Genomic DNA, 24,033 nt, shown 5'->3' with positions numbered 1-24,033 from the left:
AAAAAAGTCGAGTTTTAAAACATTTAAGATCAAGATCTGTGATTTTCCCACTTTATAATATGCACGCAAAAAGTAAATGTTGTCCTGATGCATTAGGTATTAAATTATTCTATAAAAACATTACAAAATTTAGAACTGTAGTCTCTTTTACATTTATTAAATTGCCTCAAACTTTATTCTATCTTTTGCATTTGAGAAATATGCAAGCATCATATCATAATTTGCGGCAGGATAGACTGTTCATTTTTTTGTGTATTTAATTTTACAACAAAGATAGGATATCTTACCTGAAGTATGGTACACCTTTCAGACTTACATTCCACATCTTCACAAGGCTGAAACATTCCCAACGTAACACAATTCAAAAGGATGACCAACATGCTGACATGCTCGAACCATGTAAATCATTGAATTAAGGACAACAATGAGCAACATATAAAGAATAAGTGAAAAACATGTTGAGAAATTCACAAAAAACAAATCTGAGGTAGAGATAATGAATTAATGCTCTAACGAAGCACTAACCTGGAAACTGGAGACCAGGAAAACACAAGTAAATTGAGAAAGGAAAAGACCATGGAATCATAGAATGGTTGCAGCACAAAAGGAGGCCACTTGGCCTGCCGTGTCCATGATGACTCTCTGCAAGACCAATTCACCTATCACTCCCCTGCCTTTTCCCCATAACCCTGCAATTTTTTCCTTTCAGATAGTGATTCAATTTCCTTGTGAGCGCCACGATTGATACTGCTGCCACCACATTCTCCGGCAGCTTGCATTCTAGATCCTAACCATTCGCTGCCAGTGCTTTTTTTGTCAACTACCTTAAATCTGTGCCCTCTGGGTTCTCAATCCTTCCACCAATGGGAACAGCTTTCTCCATCTATTCTGTCCAGACCCCTCATGATTTTGAATACCTCTATCAAATCTCGTCTCAACCTGCTCATCTCTAAGGATAACAGTCCCAGCTTCTTCCCCCTATCTAGGTAACTGAAATTCCTCATATCTGGTGTAAGGAACATATCTTTTTATTTTCTGTTGGACTGTGGATTAAAATTACAATGGCTGCAGTTTGAAAGACATGTCTGCTGGAACAGGATAAGAGTTATATATAATGTTGCAGTCGTGGAACATAGTGTGCCTTGAAAGACAGGGTGGTGCCAGAAAAGAGTCCTGGACCAGGGGAGTTGCCTGGCAACAATATTTTAAATGGCTCCTGACCAGGTTTTGTGTGAGAGCAGTGCAGCAGAATAGCTCCTAGCCTGCAAGGAACAAGACCTAAAACCTCTTTCTCCTGTGTGTGGTAGATTCCAGTAATTCCACAATAATAAGCCAGCTGGCTTTTTCTCCTCATATCTCTATAACCTGCTCTCTCTCAAAATCCCTGTCAAGAGGCAAAGGAGGAAAATCACTGTTAGAGACATTGAAAAGCAAGTGCTCAACCAGTGAACTAAATACTGAAACTGCTGGAAGACCACCTCATATCAGCAACAAGAACTGAAAGGGATTTGGAAATCATCGATCAAAATCAACCAATTGAATCCTATACTCTGGAATTGGTGCTATTGAACTGTTTCATCCCACCCTTAAAATCCATGTTTTTGTGTGTCTTATGTGTCTTGTGTATGTGTGTATAGGGATTTAAGAAGGAGTAGAGTTTAGGTTATAGAGTTAGAAATTAGCAGTTCATATTTATTTCTTTTGCCACTGGTTAATGACAGTTTGCTCCATGAACAGTTATTTACTTATTAAGTTTACAAACCTGGTACTTATATTCTGTTAACCTAAATTAAATAGTTAGGTAGAATTGGGGCAATCTGGTGGTTTGATCAAACTTTTTCACCTTTGTTGCAGCTTGGGGAACAGTGGGGCTTGATAATACAGTGCACTATCCCCAGTGAGTCGTGACACCTGGAACTATTCTCATGAATCTTGTCTGCATCCTCTTTAATGCCTTCACATCTTTCCTAAAAAAGTGGTGTCTAGAACTGGACACAATACACAATGCTTCAGTTGAGGCCAAACCAGTGTTTAAACCAAATTATCATAACTTTTTGCTTTTGTACTCTCTGCCCCTATTAATAAAGCCCAGGATGCCTTATGCATTATGATCCACACTTTTAGCCTGTTCTGTCACCTTCAATGATTAGTGCACATATAGTTCAAGGTGAGGGGCAGGAGGTTTAGGAGGGATGTGAGGGAAAACTTTTTTACCCAGAGGGTGGTGACGGTCTGGAACACACTGCCTGGGAGGGTGGTGGAGGCAGGTTGCCTCACATCCTTTAAAAAGTACCTGGAGAAGCACTTGGCACATAACATTCAAGGCAATGGGCCAAGTGCTGGTAAGTGGGATTAGGTAGGTAGGTCAGGTGTTTCTCCTGGGGAATTCAACTATAAACCTCTCTCCAGTCCAAACAACAACTGTTCACCACTACTCCCTATTTCCTGCCACTCAGCCAATTTAATATTCATGTTGTTACCGTCCCCTCTGATTGATGGCCCCTATGGTTTAAGAATAACTGTCTGGATAAGGAGTCATTTAAAAAAAAATTGTTTGACAAAAAAATTGCAATTTCAGCACTAAGAACGAGAGTCTAAAATTAATTGTATTATTTAGCAAAGTGATTCCACAACTCACAGCAAAAATTCTTAATGAAGGTTACATATCCTAAGTATTCAAAGATCTCAACCGATTCCCTTCAACAGACGAGCAACTAAGGTCTTGACAGTGGCGTAGACTTTTGACAACAGGTCGGGTGCACAGAAACGGAAGAATTCTCGACTCCGTGAACCTGACCTCTGACAATGTCTGCCCAAACTTCCGATTTTTGGTTTGGTGGGGCGGGCTAGAATAGGAGTTGGGAGAGATGACAATGGAAGCAGCAAGGGATCAGAAACAAGCCTGGCATGAGTCGGGCAACTCAAGGACAGATAAAAAGCGGACCTTCTGAAAGACCCATTTGAGAGGTAAGTTGTCAATGGCAAAGTCCCTGGAGACATCATTGCCTTGTCAGGTGTGTGTCCAAGCTGTAAATGTTTTGTCCAACTGTTAGCTGACCCTAGAACGGATGGCCCATAATGAGCTTTCTCTGTGGGAGAATTGTCTTGTTGTTGCCTAATCAAAGTGGACTCTACCGAACCACTGAAAGTATGGACTGGATTTTCAAGACACAGCTATTGTCATGCCCCTATTATCTGGTACAGATATTATGCTGTCATGTAGTTAGCTGTTTAAACTCAGTGATGGATAATTAATGAAAATTGCCATGCTCATTATCCCACCTACTTGTCCTCTTGCCACCCATTTATCAAGGTGTGCCACACTGTTGACTCTTGACCAGGTTCCTCACAGCTGCACACTATCACCACATTACAATGTAACTGAGGGGAAGGAAACCAGTTGAGCTGTCAGTGGTTGTGGAGCACAACATGTTACCTTGGATTCACAGCCGCAACAAACATTGCACCAAGCATTTGCACAGAGCTTGTTTAGCCACCACACCTTATCAGTAATCACTGACGATAAGGTGAAAATGGTTAATGCACATAAGCACGCAATACTGTAACCTGACTGGCTCATGACCCTTTTTGCCTTACATTTTTCTTCATACAATGTCACACAGAGGATTCATGGGGGAAGGGATGGGTTCAGCTGCCTCACACTTTTCTGACCAGAACCTTCACATTTTGGTGCAAGTGGTCCAGAAGAGACAAATTCTCTGCCTAGTTAGCCATCTTAATGCTCCTGGATTCAAATAACGGCTGCGATGAGTGCAACAGGAGATCATCAGAGCTCATTGATTCAGTACAGGAAAAGGTTCAATGACCTGCTGCATTCTGGCAAGGTGAGTAGCTTGGTTCACCTACACAGAATTCCAAGAGTCATATCTGCATGCTGTAGCTAAGGTTGAGACATGGTATATACCTCAGCTTCAGCACTGAGGTGTATGCAGCTCATATAGGTGCAAACAGGCCACATGTGAATGAGCACTGCGATGCACAGATGCAGTGAAGAGCAATATCCCTTCATGCACTATATATCAGGCTAGCATAAATTCCTGTTGTCATTGCAGATGAAAAGGGCGAAGAGCACCATGGAGATAGTCCAGAATGGCGATGGGTCAGCCTGGCTGAGATGCGTCCATGCCGTGGAACAAATACTGATAAGTGGCAAATAACATTCACGCCACACAAGTGCCAGGCAAAGACCATCTCCAACAAGAGAGAATCTAACCATCTCGCCTTGACATTCAGTGGTATATCCACTGCTTAATCCCCCAATAACAACATCCTGGGGGCCACCATTGACTAGAAACTAAACAGGACTGGCCATATAAATACTGAGGCTACAAGAGCAGGTGAAAGGCTAGGAATTCAGCAGTGAGAAACTCAACTCCTGACCCTACTAAGCTTGTTGACCACCTACAAGGCACAAGCCAGGAATGTGATGGGATACTTTCCACTTGCTCAGATCAGTGCATCTCCAGAAACACTCAAGAAGCTCAACATCATCCAGGAGAAAGCAGTTGGCACCCCATCCACCACCTTCAACATTCACTCCCTCCACCACCGACGCACAGTGGCAGCAGTATGTGCCATCTGCAAGATGCATTGCAGCAACTCACCAAAGCTTCCTTGGCAGCACCTTCCAAACCAACGACCTCTACCACCTTGAAGGACAGGGGTAGCAGGTGCATAGGAACATCACTACCTGCAAGTTCCCATCCAAGCCACACAACATCTTGACTTGGAACCATAACACCATTCTATATTGCCGTTCCTTCATTGTTGCAGGGTCAAAATCCTGAACTCCCTTCTTAACAGCATTGTGAGTGTACCTACATCACAAGGACCACAGCGGTTCAAGAAGGGGGCTCACCAATGCCTTCTCAATGGCAATTAGTGATCAGCAATAATTGCTAGCCTAGCCAATGGTGCCCACATCCCGTGAATGAATAAATTAAAAGGAAGAACTTAGCGTTACAATCCTGGTAGAGTCTGATAACTTTTAAAAAGAAATTCAAACCTCAAGCGAATAGCTGAAAGGATAACATGACAAGATTTCACATTTTAAGATTTTCACCGTAACAAATCAAAAGCAATATTGACCAAACACTATATTTATAGGCAACTTATAGTTTAAACTACAGAACAGAACATTCCCCTTTTACATTTAACACAACCAAAAATTCCACTTCACAGTTATACTTTACACTGTCCCTTAAGTAGACAATCATTTCTCCCACAATCAATCCAAAGTAATTAATGGGTTAACTTCAGTTCTTTTCCTTGCCCAGCCTGATGACTTTTAACCACAGAACTTGGAGGTTCTCTCCCTCTCGCTCAAGCTTGGCAAATCTTCCAGTCTCATTTTAGATCCTCACAAATTTGGGCTTTTCAACCCAAGTGCAATCTCCCATCTGTATCCCTTCGTGGCGAACCACAGAGACTTACCACCTCTATCTGCTCTCTCTCTCTCTAACATATCCTGGCAGACTGCCTTGCCTGAGAATTTCAGGGGTATATTAGGAAAGTCTGTAAATGATCCCACAAATAACTGGCTACGGACCCTTCCCCTCTCAAAACCCATCTCAATGGCAACATGAATCACATGGGCCTTGCATCCAGGTAGAAATGCTGATTAGCTATCCTTTAGACTATAACTGTATTATATCTTGGAACCAAGTAGCCAGTTTAAAGTATAACTGTTTACAGCCTGACATTGTCAACACCTCCCTGGGACTTGAAGGCTAACAAGCTATTCATTGTCAGCACAGATGCTTCTTCCATTGTTCACAAGTGTGAACTTCTTACATCTTCCCAGTTAACAATCTAGGTCCTCCTTTAATTCAAGCCACCCAGGTCTACTGTCAGCAGAATTCAGAAGAGATCACATGGCCCCTTTCCTTCCTCCATTTTACCCTAAATCAAAACCATAATCCAATGCATAACTATCTTCTAAAACCTTGAATTGTGACAACAGGTTCTCCCTATCACAGCATCCAACTGTCTCAAATAATCCCAAGGGTTTTTAATCTCTACTGCAATGCCCAGAACTTCATACCATGTGTTGATTAAGCCTTGTGTGATGAAGAATTTCCTGACATTTGTTCTATATTTTCATTTACTACTTTGAACCTTTGCCAACTTGTCCAGCTGTTTATGGTTAGGTTGAAGTCATGATCCCATTCTACATTTATCTATCTTTTTAACCATCTATTATTCTTCTGTAAATTTACTTCTCAGCCACTGCCTGTCAAAGCTAAAATGCTCAAGTTTCTCCAATCATTCATCATAATTCAGTCTTTTAAGCTAAGGTTCAGTCTCTCAACCATGCGAATGACAGGAAATGGTTCAACATTCCTCAGATTTCAAGTTAAACAACACTGATTGTACAAAAAGGTATGTAGACCCACAATCCCCAAAAATAAACTGAAGAATAACCAAAATTTCCTATCTCTTCGAAAAGACTAACTAGAGCAAGTATTGCAAGATTATATTGCTCTTGTCGACTACTAAACTAGAATACTTAATTGAAATAATTCTGAAGAGAGGTCATTGATCTGACATGTTAACATTGGTTCTCTTGCCACAGATGCTACCTGATCTGCTGTGTATTTACAGCAATTTATATTTTTTGTTAATTAATTAAGGTATACTTTATGAATATGGACCTTTTGCAGATAGCAATTTGAAAATCAAAGATGGGTCTAGGTGCCCATTTTCATGATTAATCTGATTACATAAGGCAAATGTATAATACCTCCGTGTCACAGGTGTCAGGAGTCAGTTAACTGGCTTCAAAATTCAACTGGTGTTTTTGAAAATTGAACATATGGTCTTGTTCTTTCTACCATTATTTTAATGCTTTTTCTGAAGTTTATGGAATACAATGGCTATAACAGTTGTGTTGAGAAGTTATTTTTCTATTCTCACACACACAGAAATCCTCTCCATTTCTTTTTATAAAACATGCAATATAAAATGTACTTACTTTTAAAATCTGTCCTCTTAGTTTTCAAAATTATATGAAGAATTACTGAGTATAAAGTACTATAAGTTAACTTAAAGTATCTCTTGTATAGCTAATTGAATGGCACTGATGTATCCTAGGCAATTAGCCACATTGACGGTGCTCAGGCTACACAATTCAAAATCAACTGACATATTCACAGCTCTGGATAAAATTAGAGAAGTCCAAGACCAGGCTGAGACCTTCAAGTAAATGACAACAGGTCATAAGCCATAGACCCATAGAAAAATTACAGCACAGAAGGAGGTCATTCAGCCCATTTTGTCCATGCCAGCCCAAGGACACCCAGGTGCCCTTTCTAATCCCACCTCCTGTACCCGGCCTATACCCTGCAGCTTACAGCACTTAAGGTGCATATCCAGGTACTTTTTAAAAGAGTTTAGAGTTTCTGCCTCTACCACCAACTTGGGCAGCGAATTCCAGACACCCACTACCCTCTGTATAAAAAAGTTCTTCCTCAGGTCCCCCTTATACCTTCTGCCACTTATCTTGAACCTATGTCCCCTGGTTCTAGAACTCTCCACCAAGGGAAACAATTTTATCCTATCCACTCTATTATCCTCATAATTTTGTACACCTCAATCAAGTCACCTCTCAGCCTTCTTTGTTCTAAGGAAAATAACCCCAACCTATCCAATCTCTCCTCACAGCTACACTTTTCTAACCCTGGCAACATTCTTGTAAACCTCCTCTGCGCTCTCTCCAGAGCTATTTTGTCCTTCCTGTAATATGGTGACCAGAACTGCTCACAAATACTCCAGTTGTGGCCTCACCAGTGTTTTATACAATTCCAACATTATATCCTTACTTTTATATTCTATACCTCTGCCAATGAAGGAGAGCATTCCATATGCCTTCTTACAACATTGTCTACTTGAACTGCTGCCTTCAGGGGCCTGTGTACTTGTACGCCAAGATCTCTCACTTCATCTACCCCTCTTAGTATTTATTGTGTAATCCCTGTAACTGTTTGACCCCCTAAATGTATGACCTCACACTTCTCTATGTTAAAATCCATCTGCCACTTTATCGGCCACTCCACCAACCCATCTGTATTGTTTTGGAGGTTATGGCTATCCTCTACACTATCCACTACTGGGCCAATCTTTGTGTCATCTACAATTTTCCCAATCGTGTCCCCCACATTCATATCCAAATCATTAATATATAACACAAACAACACCGAGCCCTGTGGAACACTACTTGAGACAACTTTCCATTCGCAAGGGCATCCATCGACCATTACTCTTTGTTTCCTGTTACAAAGCCAACCTTTTATCTAGTTTGCCACATTATTCTGAATCCCATGGACTTTTACTTTCCTGACCAATCTGCCATGTGGGACCTTGTCAAATGCCTTGCTAAAATCCATGTACACAACGTCCACTACACTACCTTCACCAATCCTTCTTGTCACTTCCTCAAAGAATTCAATCAAATTTGTGAGGCAAGACCTTCCTTTAACAAATCCAAGCTGACCATCCCTGACTAGTCAATGCCCTTCCACATGACAGTTAATCCTACCTCTCAGGGTTGATTCTACTAATTTGCTCACCACTGATGTAAGACTAACTGGCCTATAAGTGTTTGGCATTTCCTTTGATTCATTTTTAAACAATGAAACTACATTTGCATTTCTCCAGTTCTCTGGTGCCTCCTTTGTATCTAGTGAAGATTGGAAAATCATTCTCAGAGCATCTGTTATCTCCTCCCTGACTTCCTTCAGCAGCCTCGGAAACAATCCATCTGGCCCTGGTGAATTATCAACCTTCAAGGATTTCAACCCTTCGAGACCTTCCTCTCTCTTTATGACTATCCTGTCCAATATCTCGCAGTGTTCCTCCTGGACTACTATATCTACATCCTCCCTTTCCTTTGTAAACATGGAGACAAAATATTCATTTAAAACCCTTCCCACAGCCTCTGCATCTACACACAAGTTTCCATCTTCATCTCTGATAGGTCCCACTTTTTCCTTAACTAACCTTTTAGCATTAATGTATTGGTAAAACACCTTTGGGTTATCTTTAACTTTACTTGCTAATCTTTTATCATGCCCTCTCTTTGATTTCCTTATTTTCTCTTTTACTTCGTCCCTGCACTACCTATATTCATCTAGGCTAACTGCAGTGCTTAGTTCTTTGTGCCTATCGTATGCTTTCTTTTTCTGTTGATCTTCCTCAGTATTCCTCTAGACAACCAGGGGGGTATAGATTTGGCAGTACCACTCTTATTTTTGTAAGGGACATGTCTATTTTATACAATTAGGGTCTCACTTTTTAGTGCTTCCCACTGGTTTTCCACTGTTTTATCTTCCAGTAGTGCTGTCCAGTCCACCTCAGCCAAGTCCCTTCTCATTTCTGCAAAATTTGCCTTCTCCCAGTTCAAGACTCTTATTCCTGCCTTACCTCTGTCCTTTTCCATGGTAATGTTAAACCTAAGCGAATTGTGATCACTATCTCCAATATGGTCGCCAACTGTCACTTCACCCACTTGCCCTTCTTCATTCTCCAAGACTAGGTCTAGAATTGCATCTCCTCTCATTGAGTTTGTCACTAATTGGTTGAAAAAATTTTCCTGGACACACCACATGAATTTTTCTCCCTCAGTGCCCCTTATATTGTTTGAATCCCAGTTGATATTAGGATAGTTGAAGTCTCCTACTATTATTGCCCTCTTGTTCTTACAAGCAGAAATCTGCCTACATATTTGTTCTTCTATCTCCCTTTCACTATTTGGGGGTCTGTAGTATACTCCCAGTAGTGTGACTGCCCCTTTTTTATTTCTAAGTTCAATCCATAAAGCCTCGTTTGTTGACCCATTTAGTTTCCCATCCCTTCTCACAACTGGAATTGATTCTTTAACCATTATTGCTACTTCCCCTCCTTTTTTATCTCCTACTCTAGCGTGTCTGAAGACTTTATAACCAGGAATATTAATAGTTGTCCCTCCTTTAGCCAGGTCTCTGTTATAGAAATGACATCCTGCTGCCATGTGTCTACCTGTGCCCTTAACTCATCTACCTTGTTTGTAATACTCCTTGCATTGAAGTATAAACAGTTTAACTCCATCAATTTCCCTTGCTGGACACTTTTTAAACGTTGCTTCTCTTGTAACTCCATGTCCATCACAACGTCCTTAGCTAATGGTCTACCTCCATTTTTCTGATCTGAATCTGACCTATCTGATCCTACTCCTGGGATCCCATCCCCCTGCCACACTAGTTTAAATACTCCCCAACAGAACTAGCAAAAGCCCCCGGAAGGACACTAGTCCTAGCTCTGCCTGGGTGCAGCCCATCCGGTTTGTACAGGTCCCATCTTCCCCAGAACCGGTCCCAGTGCCTCAGGAATCTGAATTGCTCCCGGCTACACCATCTCTCCAGCCACGTGTTCATTTGGTCTATCCTCTTATTCCTGCTCTCAGAAGCACATGGAACTGGGAGTAATCCTGAGATTACTACATTTGAGGTCCTGCTTTTAATTTATCTCCTAATTTCCTGTACTGAGCTTGCAGGTCCTCATCCCTTAGTTTATCTATGTTGTTGGTACCAATGTGTACCACGACCACTGGCTGTTTACCTTCCCTCCCCAGGATGTCCTGCAGGAACCTGAAATGTTAATTCTGTTTCTCTTTCCACAGATCCTGCCACACCTGCTGAATACTTCAGCATTTTCTGTTTTTATTAAACCTTTTGACTAACATGTTTAGTTTATACGAACCTTTGATACAATTAAAAAGCTATTTTCTCTTGTAAAAGAGCAACTTTTAATCTCACCCGCCCAATGGAAATCTGATTGGATCAGATACAATGCTGATTTTCCACCCTGTCTGATTTTACTCTCCGTTGAAGTCAATGGAGAGTTATATTGCGACGTGTGTAAAACCAACATTCCACCCAATCCCATAGATTTTACACTCGTTGAGTTAAAAATTACCCCCTGACAAGTTAATATGTGGGATAAAATGCTGTCTATTTAAGAAGTTAATGGTTGGCGTATATGTTTGTGACAATGAATTGATGGCAAGTATGAATCAGATGGTAAAACTTAGCAACCTTAAGCCTTTGATTCTCATCCATAGTACAACTGTGATTATCATCTGACAAAACAACAGATTTTACAGTAAGCTGGTATGAGTCTGGCTTTAACCTAAGGAATTGAACCATCCTGTAGACATGATCAATACAGGTAAAAATATATTATGTATGATTTCTTAATTAAAACATTTTTAAATTCCTGAGAAATAAAAGGTTCCCTTCAGCATTCCATGTAGCACATTAAGCTAACTTTTACACAATAGTATATACAGGAATAGATCCAAAGCAAGCACATGTGCTCAGCTGTTTTGTCTACATTTCTTTATTCATCTTTCTTCATAGTCTCCTGTCAGAAATTGTATAAGATCATCATGAGACCCTGATGGCTCTTTTACTCTACATCAAAATCATACTACTTCTCAAAATCCTGAGAATGGAAATACAGATGCTACTTAAGGATTTATTTGATCACTGCCAAGAGCTGCCTCTTTTTAATAGAGTGAAACAACAAATGTTATCAAAAAAAGATAGCTCGCAATACTATAGTTAATTAAAAACTGCCTCAAGCAGAAGTTAAGGGAACAAAAGCAGCTTACTATTTATACCATCCATTTGATTTCAGTAAAACCATTTGTTGTGATATTTATATCATCATTAAGCTCTATAGAAATCCATGGAAGTAAGGGATCATGAAAATACTGCTTTTATCATCTCTCTGCAATGAAATAAATTAGTGTGCTTCATTTTCTCATAAGATAAAAAGATCAACGACTCGAAGTAGTGTTTAAGTGGAAGTAAAGGAAAGATGTTTTTAAACAAAATTGGTGAAGTTTAGAGTTAACTGAACTTCTAAAAGAAAAGAAAAAGAAAGACTTGCATTAATACGGTGCTTTTCATAACCACGAGGTGCTTTAAGCGAATGAAGTGCTTTTTGAAGTGTTGCCACTGTTGTGCACTCAACAATCTCCCACACAAACAGTAATGTCACAATGGCCAGATATCTATTTTTTTCAATGTTTAATGAGGGATAAAATATTTGCCAGGACAGCAGGGATACCTCCACTACTCATCTTCAAAATAGTCCCAAGGCATCTTTTACTGCCACCTGAGCAGGCAGATGGGGGCCCCAGTTTAATATCTCATCCAAAAGATGGTATCTCAAACAGCACAGTGCTCCCTCAATACTGCACTTTGATTGTACTCAAGCCCTGGAATGGGACTTGAACCCAAAATCTTATGATTTAGAGGCAAGAGTGCTACTAACTGAGCCACAGCTGACACATTCTGTGATGACTGCAATGGTCTAGGTTTTGTTGTGAGTGGGGAAGGAACAGCTTTTGCCGTTCACCACACATACGGTTGTCCAAAGATTTTCTGCTCCTTAGTGGAGATTTCTAACAATCAGGTGTCTGATCTAATGCAATGTCCTCCACAGAGGATGTGTCGCAAATGCGAGCAGAGTAACCAACAAGGAAGCTCTTCATCCAATCAGATTGAGGAATTCTCATTGAGAATTGCAGACTGCAAAACAGGGAGTTAAAAAAAAAACCAAGAAGTATGAATAATATTTAAATCACTGAACAGGAAGAAAAATAAAGTTTAGGGCATGTACGTGATATTAAGCGAGAGATGTAACAGAGAGAAACAGAAAAACTATGAACAAAATATTTATTTATTTAAAATCAGCAACATTAATTTTCTTCCAAGGGAATGAGACTTCAAACCTATAATTCCAGGGTTAGAGAGGTTTTCAGCAATAATTATCACTTATTGCACCATTTAAAAAATCTGATTGAACTAGCTCTAATATTTTCATCCATCTTTAGGAAGAGACTGGTGGCTAATGAACTAATTTCATGCCATTACAGTGATTTCTACGCATATTCCAACAGCGAAAACTGTAAAAACGCAGCCTTTGGAGCAGCAGAGTATCACTGACAGAAACCTTTGGATTTACATGTTTAATTGCACATGTGCAGATGCCAGAAGTTGCTGTCAGTTTTAATTTATCCTAATAGTGAAGGCTGACAACTCCACCATTATCAGTACAGCAAAATCCAGGCCATGAGCTCTTTCAAAGAGCCAGTAGAGGCACAACGGGTTGAATGGCCCTCTTCAGTGCTGTAATATTCTGTGATCTATGTTTTTATGGACAGCAGTGCCCTTATAGGAGTGGACCTATTAAATGCATACAACTTGAAGATTTACCTATGAGCTGGCACACATAAAATTCTCGCACCTGTTTGCTGCTTTAAAAGATGAATTAATTGTTTAAATGTCTCAAAATTTCCAAAGGCGAATTCATAAGTACACCTAACTCTTTTACACCTAATACAATGACCTACAGAAAGGCATATATTTGATTTTCATTTTAACACAAAGGATGAGTAAATTTAGCGAATCTGGTTCACACTGTAGTGTCAATTTCATAAGCAGTATATTCTGGGTGGGTAACAGCCTTTTATCAACAGTACTGTTCCCATCATTGCAAACAACAAATAATGTAATTGGAAGACACATAAACATGAACATTGGACATTTTCTATGGGCAATCAGCAAGTATTATCAAGAGAATTTATGTACACAATAATTTAAAATAAATACAAGTAGAATTATCAGTGTGTTTTCCTAGAGGGTATTACATTTTGACTAATTACATAAGTATATGATAAATCCTACTATCACAATTGCAAAGTATTTCTTTACCCTAATTTTTACTAAAAAGGTAGTCTTGAAAATTTAAATTGTAAGGTGGAATACAATTCCTCACTACCACCACCAATGGACCTCACCTGTGGCCCTGACTAATTTCACAATTGGAGCTATTGGAGAAAAAGGCTCCTGAGGTATAGCACTGCTGCAGGATTAAACTAAAAGTCAGAGGCAGAACAAATTAGCACATTCCTTTATTCCATTGGACCAGTTACAGACGATATCATCGCCAGACAAGACATAGATGAAACATCTGCTAAATTTGACGATGTTTTAAGTTCTTTTGAAATTTTCTTCAACCTGAGATCCAACAAGAACTTGGAACACGCAAAACTTAACAGGAGAGTCCAGCAGCCTAGGGAGCCTGTTAATGCCTTTATCAACGACCTCTACCACATGGCAGAGGGGTGAGAATACGGTGATTTAAAATCCAAACTAATCCAAGACAGAATTCTGGTGGGTGTCACAGACGATTCGCTCTCCAATCTTCTCCAATTGAAGATGACCTTATTCTTGACCAGGCTGTCCAGCTATTAAGGCTGCCCAAGCTGCGAGACAACATAGGATCATTCTCAGTGGGGAAAGTGTCTCCTGGGGCAGAAGCCACACCTCGGTCCAAAACATCAAGCCACACAAACGCAGGGACCATCCAAGCCAGGGTAAGCCATCCCCCAAACACCTGGCTGAACGACCATGCCAGCGCTGCAGTGCAAAGCTCACTCACAGGAACGACCAATGTCCTGCGAGTGCTGCCAAATGCTTTTACTGCCACAGACAGTGACACTTCAGTAAGCTGTGCGAACTCAGCACCGCACAGACAACTCGAGAGTCACCCACGAAGTCAAGGCCATGGACCCAGAAGACAAACAGCCTTTCTTCCTGGGCGACATTAGACGATGCGGCTCTTCCTTCTGGAACACAGACATTTTAGCGAACGGCCATCTAACCAACTTTAAATTAGATGCCAGCACCAGATTGACAGTCCTATCGGATGAGGAAGCATGGCTCCAAGGCCGGGGGACCAAATGATTTACTGAATGGCAAAGGGGGAGCCCAACTCCCTGTCATTGGGATGATTCAGGAGCCATTGAGGTACGGCGACAAACAGATTATAGAGCTGAAGGATGTCATGTAGAATCAGCCCTTTTCTTTCCGCAGCAGAGATGCCTGCATAGCTCTTGATCTTCAACTGGCATAAGATGTGAAGACAACCATAGTCTCTACCCAGCCTGAAAGGCATCCTCCTGAAAGCCCAACCACAACACACCATCCAAATGTAGTCTTTATTTGTAACCTCACTTCTATGCTTGCAGAGCAGGTCTGTTCTTCTTCATTTCAGGTCCCTGAACCTACCAAAGGCCAGACCAACACACCATGCAGCAGGTTACCACAGCACCCTCAGTGGAGGTGACGTCAGAGGTGGAAAGACCTCCAGAGAAGCATCTAGCTTCACCAGTAACCATGGTGCAGGCGGTAGAGATGCTGACCACGCACAGCCCCAATAACTACAACCAGTGTGCCGAAGCCACGCATCAGCTGGAATCAGGTAGCAGCCTCACGCAAGCACAACTACACAAAGGTGAGCTACCTTCCTACTCTTCTTCCATCCACAGGACTGTTCTCCCTCAACCGCAGAGAGCTCCCAGACATCAGAAAAGGTGGAAGATGATGAACATCACCGACAACCTGATGAATAATACTTTTGTTCACCCAGAAAGAAATGATCACCACTCACCAACAAATAACCGCCACATCAACCAAAACGAGCAGTCATGGGGCAGCATTCATCAAAGGAAGAAGTGCATGAAATCATGCCGACATCCAAATACAACCTCCAAACCACTGCTAGGCTCAAGAAACTCTAGAGCCTACCACTCTCCCGACCTGATGGCAAACGAGATGTGGCAAGGGTATAAGACCTCCAATCTGCCCAAATCTCCAATTTCAAAGACTTGAAGGTTGGAGATGAGATAATAAGAACGTTGTTAATGCATGCTGTTAACTTTGTAATGTTAATCATGAAGTAGTTTAGAGTTAGAATAGTTTATAGTTGCAACACTAAAGTTAAGTATGCAAGACTTATACAATGTGAGACTTGAAGCAAACTGCCAGGAAACTAATATTAGTCAATGATTGTCTGGCTTTAAAGTCACTGTCCAGATTAGTGATGCGTGCACCTACATGTAGTTTGTGTTTGCTGCAAGAATCTCATACCCAAGTGTCACTGGGTTCCGTGATGTTCTCTTGTGCTCTCAGTACCTTTTCGGTGGGGCTGCTCCCCTGTCTGGACACCATTCCTGAAAGGTCAAGGTGTGGTGCTGAAGGGAACAGATGATGAAGCCCGCCAAATGATCAAGTTGTCTTAAAGTCCATGTGGTTGCTGTTTCTTAGCCACGTCACGATGATATGAGCCTCTTAACAGAGTGTATGTGCGCTGCCCTCAGCCAGACAGTTGTCAGACTTCCCAAGTGCAATGTGAAGATCTCAGGAGTATCCTCACTGCATCTCATCAACATCCCCATGGAATCGGGCGGCAATGAGGGCCTCACAACTATGCCTGCCGCATCTGGCCAGTGCAATGGCCTCATCACCTGCACTTTCACCTTCCAAGGCCTCATTGCCCTCACCCCCTTTGACTTCCTACTCATCAGAGAAGATGTACTGCTCTTGCATCTCATCATCCAGGCCCTCCCCACAAGGTTGTGTAGCATGCAGCAAACCACTATGATGCGCGAAACCCTCTAAGCAATATACTGCAGTGCTTCACCAGGTTGGTCCAGGCACCAGAACTTCATTTTCAGGATGTCAATAGTATCCCAACCAAACTCCAGGTAGAGGCATGAGTGTCATTGTATCTTCTGTCACCAGGGTCTGAAGACGCCGCAAGGGCAACATCAGCCACATCCTTTGTGGGTAGCCCTTGTCCTCGAGCAGCTAACCCTGCATCCTGTGTGGTCCCTGGAAGATGTCAGGAATCTGAGACCTGCTGAGGATGTACAAGTTGTGGATGCTTCCAGGGTATCTTGCACACACTGCATGATTGTTAAGGTCGCAGACCAGCTGAAAATTGAAAGAGTGGAAGCCTTTACAGTTCACATACTGGACTGCTTGTTGCCAGGGAGGCTTAAGAGTCATGTGGGTGTAGTCGATGGCACCATGCACCTGTGGGAATCCGGAAATCTAAGCAAATCCCTGACTTGCCTGATCCTGTTGAAATTAACAAAGTTGTGTGCTTTGGCAAAAAGGGTGTCCGTGACATCCTGCATACATTTGTGGGTGGAGTCTTGCGAGATACTGCAAAGGTCCCCAATGGAGCTCTGGATGGAGCCACTGCCATAGAAATTGAATGCAGTGCTAACTTTAACTGCCATTGGCAGTGGATGCCCTCTGAGTCCCAATGGTGCCAAATCCTGTAGAAGGTGGCATATGTGCATGACCAGTTCCCTTGAGATACGCAAGCATTGCAACGCTGGTTTTCGCTCATCTGCAGGTAGCACGTGTCATCTGTAGACTCTGGGTCTAGCAATGTGCCTATGAACAACAGTTCTGTGGGGTTCATCCTCTGCATGCAGAGGGGGCCGTGCCACCCCTTGGTCTTCAGGGGTCTGCTCCCCCCTTTGGCAAGCCAGGCACCTCGGTCACCTTCTTCTCCTTCCTGCCTATAAGCAATCAGGCAGACCGCGAGATCACCAGACCCCATATTCCCGGTGATCTCCTCACTGTAGTATCAAAGACAGAGGCACAAGGGTCAGCAATTGTCTCCTATGGACCACTCTTGGTCAAGTCATCACCTGCAGCTGCCTCTCAAGGTTCCTTAATGCATGCAAGAGAGTCCAGGCACCACATGGATGCCCAGCATTTAGTGCACATGATGGCTCATCATGCCCACACCCAGCACCACCCTACACCACATGACCGAGTAGTGGCAGCTTCATCTGCTCGACTGCATCCTGAACTCTCATCTCAGTTGCAGACATTTTCCTAACCTGGACACCAAGCCTTCGCAGTGTGCTTGTACCAAGAGGGTGAATTTTCAATATCAACTGAAACATAATGCAACTGGCTAGGAATGCACCCCTCCATCAATATTAAATGGCCACCTTTCCCTACAGGATCCTCAGGCTTGCCCAGCCACGCAATGGTTCTGTAGCACCACAGCACTGATTCAAGTTTGAAGTGTGCATGCGAGGGGTTAACGGTAGAGGAGCAATGGGGAGGTGAGGCGATGGCGTAGTGGTATTGTCACTGGACTAATAATCCAGACACCCAGGGTAATGCTCTGAGGACCTGGGTTTGAATCCTGCCATGACAGATGGTGGAATTTGAATTCAATAAATATCTGGAAGTAAAAGTCTAATGGTAACCATGAAACCATTGTTGTAAAAACCCATCTGTTTCACTAATGTCCTTTAGGAAAGGAAATCTGCCATCTTTACGTGGTCTGGCCTACATGTGACTCCAGACCTACAGCAAAGTGGTTGACTCTTAAATGGCCATCTGAACAAGGGCAATTAGGGAATAAATGCTGGCCTAGCCAGCAACGCCCACATCCCATTAATGAATTTAAAATAATTACTGGCACGGTGAGGAATTAGTGCTGCTTGAGTTGGCACAATTGCTTGACTAAACTGACTCCAAGTATGTCAATTGAGCTCAAGCTAAATGCTCTCAGCTGCAGTGCAGTGCTCATCTCTGACGTGTTTTGCCATTAGCCTGGCCATTCTCTACTCCAAACCTCCCCACTCCACCACCCAACCTGCTACCCCAGCATGCATTTGCACTCAAACTCAGTCAATGCTGTCATGAGCACCCAACACCACCCTCCCACCCACCCCAACCCCCCCCGGAACTGTCGCCCTTGTCCCAATGTTGCCTTCTCCCCGGCACTGTCACCCTTGCTCTAGCACCACAAGCCAGCCACGATGAAGCTGTTGCAGAAACTTGCCTGTGCACCCCCACCCCGCCCCCTCCAACGAATTTGTGGAGCCGCTGGGATTTTTTTTTTATATATCCATTCAAGGGATGTGGGCTTCACCGCCTAGGCCAGCATTTATTGTCCATACATAACTGTCCCTTTGAGAAGGTGGTGGTGAGCTGCCTTCTTGAGCCGCCGCACTCTTTGCAGATCATTGAGCATACTGCACAAAGCTGTGTGCATGCACCTCCGGGTTCTCCTTGAAGTGGAAGTCGCCAGGTTCATGCCTTTTAAAATTTGTTGTAAATCATGCCAATGTGGGATTTAAATTTGATGGGGATGATGATTCCGGGGTGTGGCCACAATAATTAAATGCCAATTTATTAAAATTAAGTTCCCAACATTCAACGGCGGGAAGCATGGCCCACCATTGATGGGGGCGGCGAGGAAGGGACAATGACGTCCTAAATTTATGTTGTCGGGAAACGTGCTAGGGGCTTCTCGCGAGATTCTCCAATATCACCATCGAACACACCCATCACGAATGGGAGCGGAAAATCCAGGCCTTTAGCTTTGAACCCTACAACAAACTCCGTTCCTTTACCACTGATTCCATCCTCCTTCCTTGCCACTGTTTCAGGCTAAACCAGACCATTTGCAACTTTGGTATCCTTTTCAAATCTGAACTGGAATTTTGCCCTTGATGGGTGTGTGGCCCCCACTGGCTCGGCGGCGGGCGGGCAGCCAATCACTGCCGCCATTTTAAGTAGGCGGGCCGATTAAGGTCCGCCCAACAGGCCACCCAGCGGGAAGCGCTATGCACTTCCTGTGCGGGCGGGGGGGGGAAGAGATTCCCCAACTGCCAGAGTGCGCTCTTTCACGCATGCATGCGAAAGAGCGCACATCTCCCTGAGACTAAGTGCTGCCTCAGGGAGAGCACTGAAAGTTTTTGAAAGTTTAACAATAGAAAAATAAAAAAATTAACATGTCCCCCTCATGTGATAATGTACACGAGATGGGACATGTTAATATATATCACAGAAACTTTATTAAACTTTTTAAAACCCTACATCCTGCCGGTGGATGAGGTTTCATGTTTCTTCAGAAGCCCGCTGGGGCTCCTGGCCTGCCTGCTAACCTTAAGGTTGGACGAGCAGTGCCTTTAATTGAATTAACTACCCTGTCAATGGCCTCAATTGGCCATTGAGAAGGTTGTGGTGAGCTGCCGGGGGTACCCCCTGACGTCATCCTGCATCACTTTTGCGTCGGCAAGCAGGCCCCACCCCCAGCTCACCGACGGAAAAATTCTGCCCCAGATCCCATTGACGGAACTTTACGGCTCCTCCCACTGATGGGATTTTCCAGTCCTGCAGAAGTCAATAGATTTTTGAATGACTCACTGAATTGTCTGGCCCTACCCCACCTGCAACTGTAAGATTCTGCTCCGTATCCTTTTCATCAATAAGGATGCTTACTTCCACCTCTACATCGATGCCTACCACAGTTCCTGCATAACTGAAGCCCTTTTTCACCTTCAGGCTTAATTACTCCAATAATCTCCCTGCTGGGCTCCCAATCTACCATAAACTCCACATGCCAAAGTTCTGCTGCAGATATCCTCTTCTTCACTAACCAGCACCTTCTCTTGCAGATATGCGCTGACTGCCCATCTCTTGGTATCTAAAATTTAAATCTCGCCATCGCTACACCCTGTCCTTCCTCCATAACCTCCTCCAGTCCTTTATCATCTAACTCTCCATTCTTTTCACCCTGACCTGTTATACATTTCTGCCCTCCCTTTGCCCTACCATTGCCAACAGTTTCTTCAGCCGTCTAGGTCTCTGCAAAAGTCTTCCTAAGCCCTTCATGCCTCTCTTCTTTAAAAATCCGCCCCAAAACCTTTCTTTAAGCAAGCCTTTGGTCACTTCATCTAATCTCTGATTTACTTGCTTCAAATCCATTTATATTCTTCAATCTGTGAAGTAACTTGAGATGGTTTTCATATCAAAGGCGCTTTAGAAATATAGGAATGCAAATTACTGTTGTTGTCTTTAGGATACCAAGAATGTTTCTGATTATAAGATAAACTTGATTGAAGATCCAATAATACTTTCACTTGCAAAAGAAAATAGCAATTGAAAAATACATGCAATTAAAAGACTTTGACTCTCGCAAAGTAAATTGCTACTGCAATGATGTGTTCCTGAATAGAGTAACCTCTGTAAGCATAAATAATGTTGGTTATAATTGATAAGCCTTGAAGACTCACATCAAGGTGTTTTTTTTTACACCAGTGAAGTACTCACAACTACAATTTGTCTGTCAATTTTATTTTATTCTGCCAATATCTTAGTGATATATACATGGAACAGAATTTAATGCACAGCACACCAAATGCACATTCTGGTATCCATGGATACTGCATCTGGCAACAAAGATCTTGCTTGAGCTACAATGCAAGTTTAAAAAACACATGGGATTGCCAACTAAACAAGTGTTAATGGGTGACTGAAAACCTACACAAAATGTAAATTCTACTGAATCTCACAAATTGATCAAGGACACCATATTTAAAAGTGAGTAGATTGCGGTATTAATTTTACAAATTCAGTCAACATTATATTGAGTAGTGAGAAAATAGTAGCAATTTTGTCATTACAATTATAACATCAGGCATCTTTCATATTTTTTTTTCTTGATAGTACAGGGTACAGCCACATAGTGATTATGTTACTGGACTAGTAATCCAGAGGCCTGATTAATGATCCAGAGACATGAGTTCAAATCCCATTATGGCAGCTGTAGAATTTAAATTCACTTAATTAAATAAATCTGGAATAAAAAGTATATTAACCATGAAACTATCAGATTGTTGTAAAAACCCATCTGGTTCATAGCTATAAGGAAACCTTCCATCCTCACCCGGTTTGGCTTATGTTAAACCTCAGACTCTACCTAGCAAGCCATTCTCTTTGAAATAAGGAGTCTGCAGAGGGACATAGGATAAGTGAGTGGGCAAGAAATTGGTAGATGGAGCATATGGGAAAATGTGAACTTATCCACTTTGGCAGGAAGAATAGAAAAGCAGCATTTTTTTTTAAAGGAAAGAGATTGCAGAATCTGAGGTACTGAGGGATCTGGATGTCCTCGTACCTGAATCACAAAAAGTTAGTATGCAGGTACAGCAAGTGATTTGGAAGGCAAATGGAATGTTGTTGTTGTTCATTGCAAGGCAAATGGAATATAAAAGTAGGTATATTTTGCTACAGTTGTACAGGGCATTGGTGAGATCACATCTGGGTCCTGTGTACAGTTTTGGTTTCCTTATTTATGAAAGGATACAAATATAATAGAAGCAGGTCTGAAAAGGTTCACTTGACTGATATCTGGGAAGGGGAGTTATATTATGAGGAAAGGTTGGACAGGCTGGGCCTGTATCTATTGGAGTTTAGAAGATTGAGAGGTGATTTGACTGAAACATATAAGATCCTGAAGGGACTTGACAGGGTGGATGCTGAAAGAATGTTTCCCCTTGTGGGAGAGACTAGAACTCGGGGACACAGTTTAAAAATAAGGGATCTCCCATTTAAGATGGAGATGAGGAGATTTTTTTTCTCTCTCAGAGAGTCACGAATCTTTGTAACTCTTCCCAGAAGAACTGTGGAGGCAGGTCATTGAATAATTTTAAGGCAGAGGTAGATAGATTCTTGACTGACAATGGAATCAAAGGTTATTGGCCTTGTGGAATGTGGAGTTGAGGTTCGAGTTGAGGCTCCATATTGTGGAATGTGGAGTTGAGGCTCAAGGGGCTGAACAACCTACTCCTGCTCCTAATTCACATGGCTGTATGTTCGTAATATGGAATGGGTAATAAATGGAGGCCTTGTCAGTGATGCCCACATCTGAATGCATATCATGGACTTTTTAAATTCATCCATATGTGGTTTATTTGATTCGGCATTACCATCATCGCCAAAAAGTAACTCAAGGCTTTCTAAATTCATATTATTTTTGCAGTGTTGTGGTTGAAAGGGATTTTTACTCTAAAAGTACATTAATTTGCTGATCTATTCATCAGGACAAATGAAAAATTGCTACATTTTGTTGGTTGTAACTCCTTTCCTTTGTTGAAAGTTAATCCTTGGCAGCTCACAGAACTCCATTATATCTACAGCTCTATCCGAATGTACATTATCATCTGCAAAATGCAAGTTGGTCCTTTTCCATTAATGTTAGCCTTGTAGTGTCAAGATTGACTTTTTATTTAATATCAGTGTGGATTCTGGAATTTGCTTAACTACTAGCTTGGAGTTGGAATGAATTGATTTGCAGAGTTTATGCAATAATCTTTAAATCTATATGTTGCTTTACCATTGACCCAAAAAACTTTCATGATATCCATTGAATTCAAATTTTGTTGGTCCCCAAGAATTGTACTAAATCTAATTGTTATAAAGTAAGCTTGCTATCTTCATTCGTTTGATTTTGAACTGTAGACACGATTATGACTTAAATAATTAGTAATAATCATTTTCAAAGAGTCAAGCATTGCACATTTATTCACACCACAAAAAAGTTACTGCAATTTTTTTCATATAAACTCTCTAAAATTTCATTCTGGTGCTTCAGCATATTGTTTCAGGCTTTATTAAAGTAACATCATTTGTTTCATCCTGCCATTTTCTTAGCATGGGATAATCCACCATATTTTACTTTTTTCTGTGGAGCCAAGAGTGAAAAATTTGGGTGCAAACTGGTGTAAAACCTATCTGTAAGAATAGCATGATTCAAAAATATATATAGCAATTTTCACCTCCTCCCTTCCTACTGTCCAGAGGCATGAAACGCTCCTTCCAGCTGAAACAGCAATTTACTAAATTTACTTATACTTGTTTCAATTTACTATGCTGTATTCACTGCTCAAGATGCAGCCACCTCTACATTTGGGAGACCAAATGAAGATTGGGTTATCACTTTGCTGAGTACCTCCACTCAGTCCAGAATGACCCTGGGATAATCATTTACCTTTTTAATGCTCCGTCCCACTCCCATTCTTCTCTCTCTGTCCTCAGGCTCCTACACTGTTCCAAGTTAGTTCCACAGATGCTTGAAAAGCAACATCACAGCTTTTAATTGGGATTTTATATCTTTCAAAACTCAACCCTGAATTCAAAAATTTCAAATCACAACCACTGCTCCCATTTTTTTGGACAGTAGATGATGATAACCATACGCCTGTTGGCATCGGTGGAGAAGAGCAAAGTTGACGTTTCGAGCCCTAATGACCCTTCAACAGAACTCTGTTTTGTTGAAGGGTCATGAGGACTCGAAACG

The 24,033-nt window shown here is 41.9% G+C and overlaps 1 protein-coding gene across 1 annotated transcript in view; it reads right to left on the bottom strand.

The window, feature by feature from the left end:
* The window catches only part of LOC121287977 (voltage-dependent T-type calcium channel subunit alpha-1H-like), a 617,188-nt gene that overhangs the window by 310,701 nt on the left and 282,454 nt on the right, over positions 1 to 24,033 (bottom strand). The window contains exon 2 of the mRNA XM_041206154.1: positions 288 to 399. Coding sequence (XP_041062088.1) covers positions 288 to 399 — 112 coding nt within the window. The remainder of the gene's footprint in view (positions 1 to 287; positions 400 to 24,033) is intronic.

This window comes from Carcharodon carcharias, chromosome 15, assembly GCF_017639515.1.
Source record: "Carcharodon carcharias isolate sCarCar2 chromosome 15, sCarCar2.pri, whole genome shotgun sequence".
Lineage (NCBI taxonomy): Eukaryota > Metazoa > Chordata > Chondrichthyes > Lamniformes > Lamnidae > Carcharodon > Carcharodon carcharias.
Note: the sequence above shows the minus strand (reverse complement) of the source record. Positions and strands in the feature narration are given on the sequence as shown.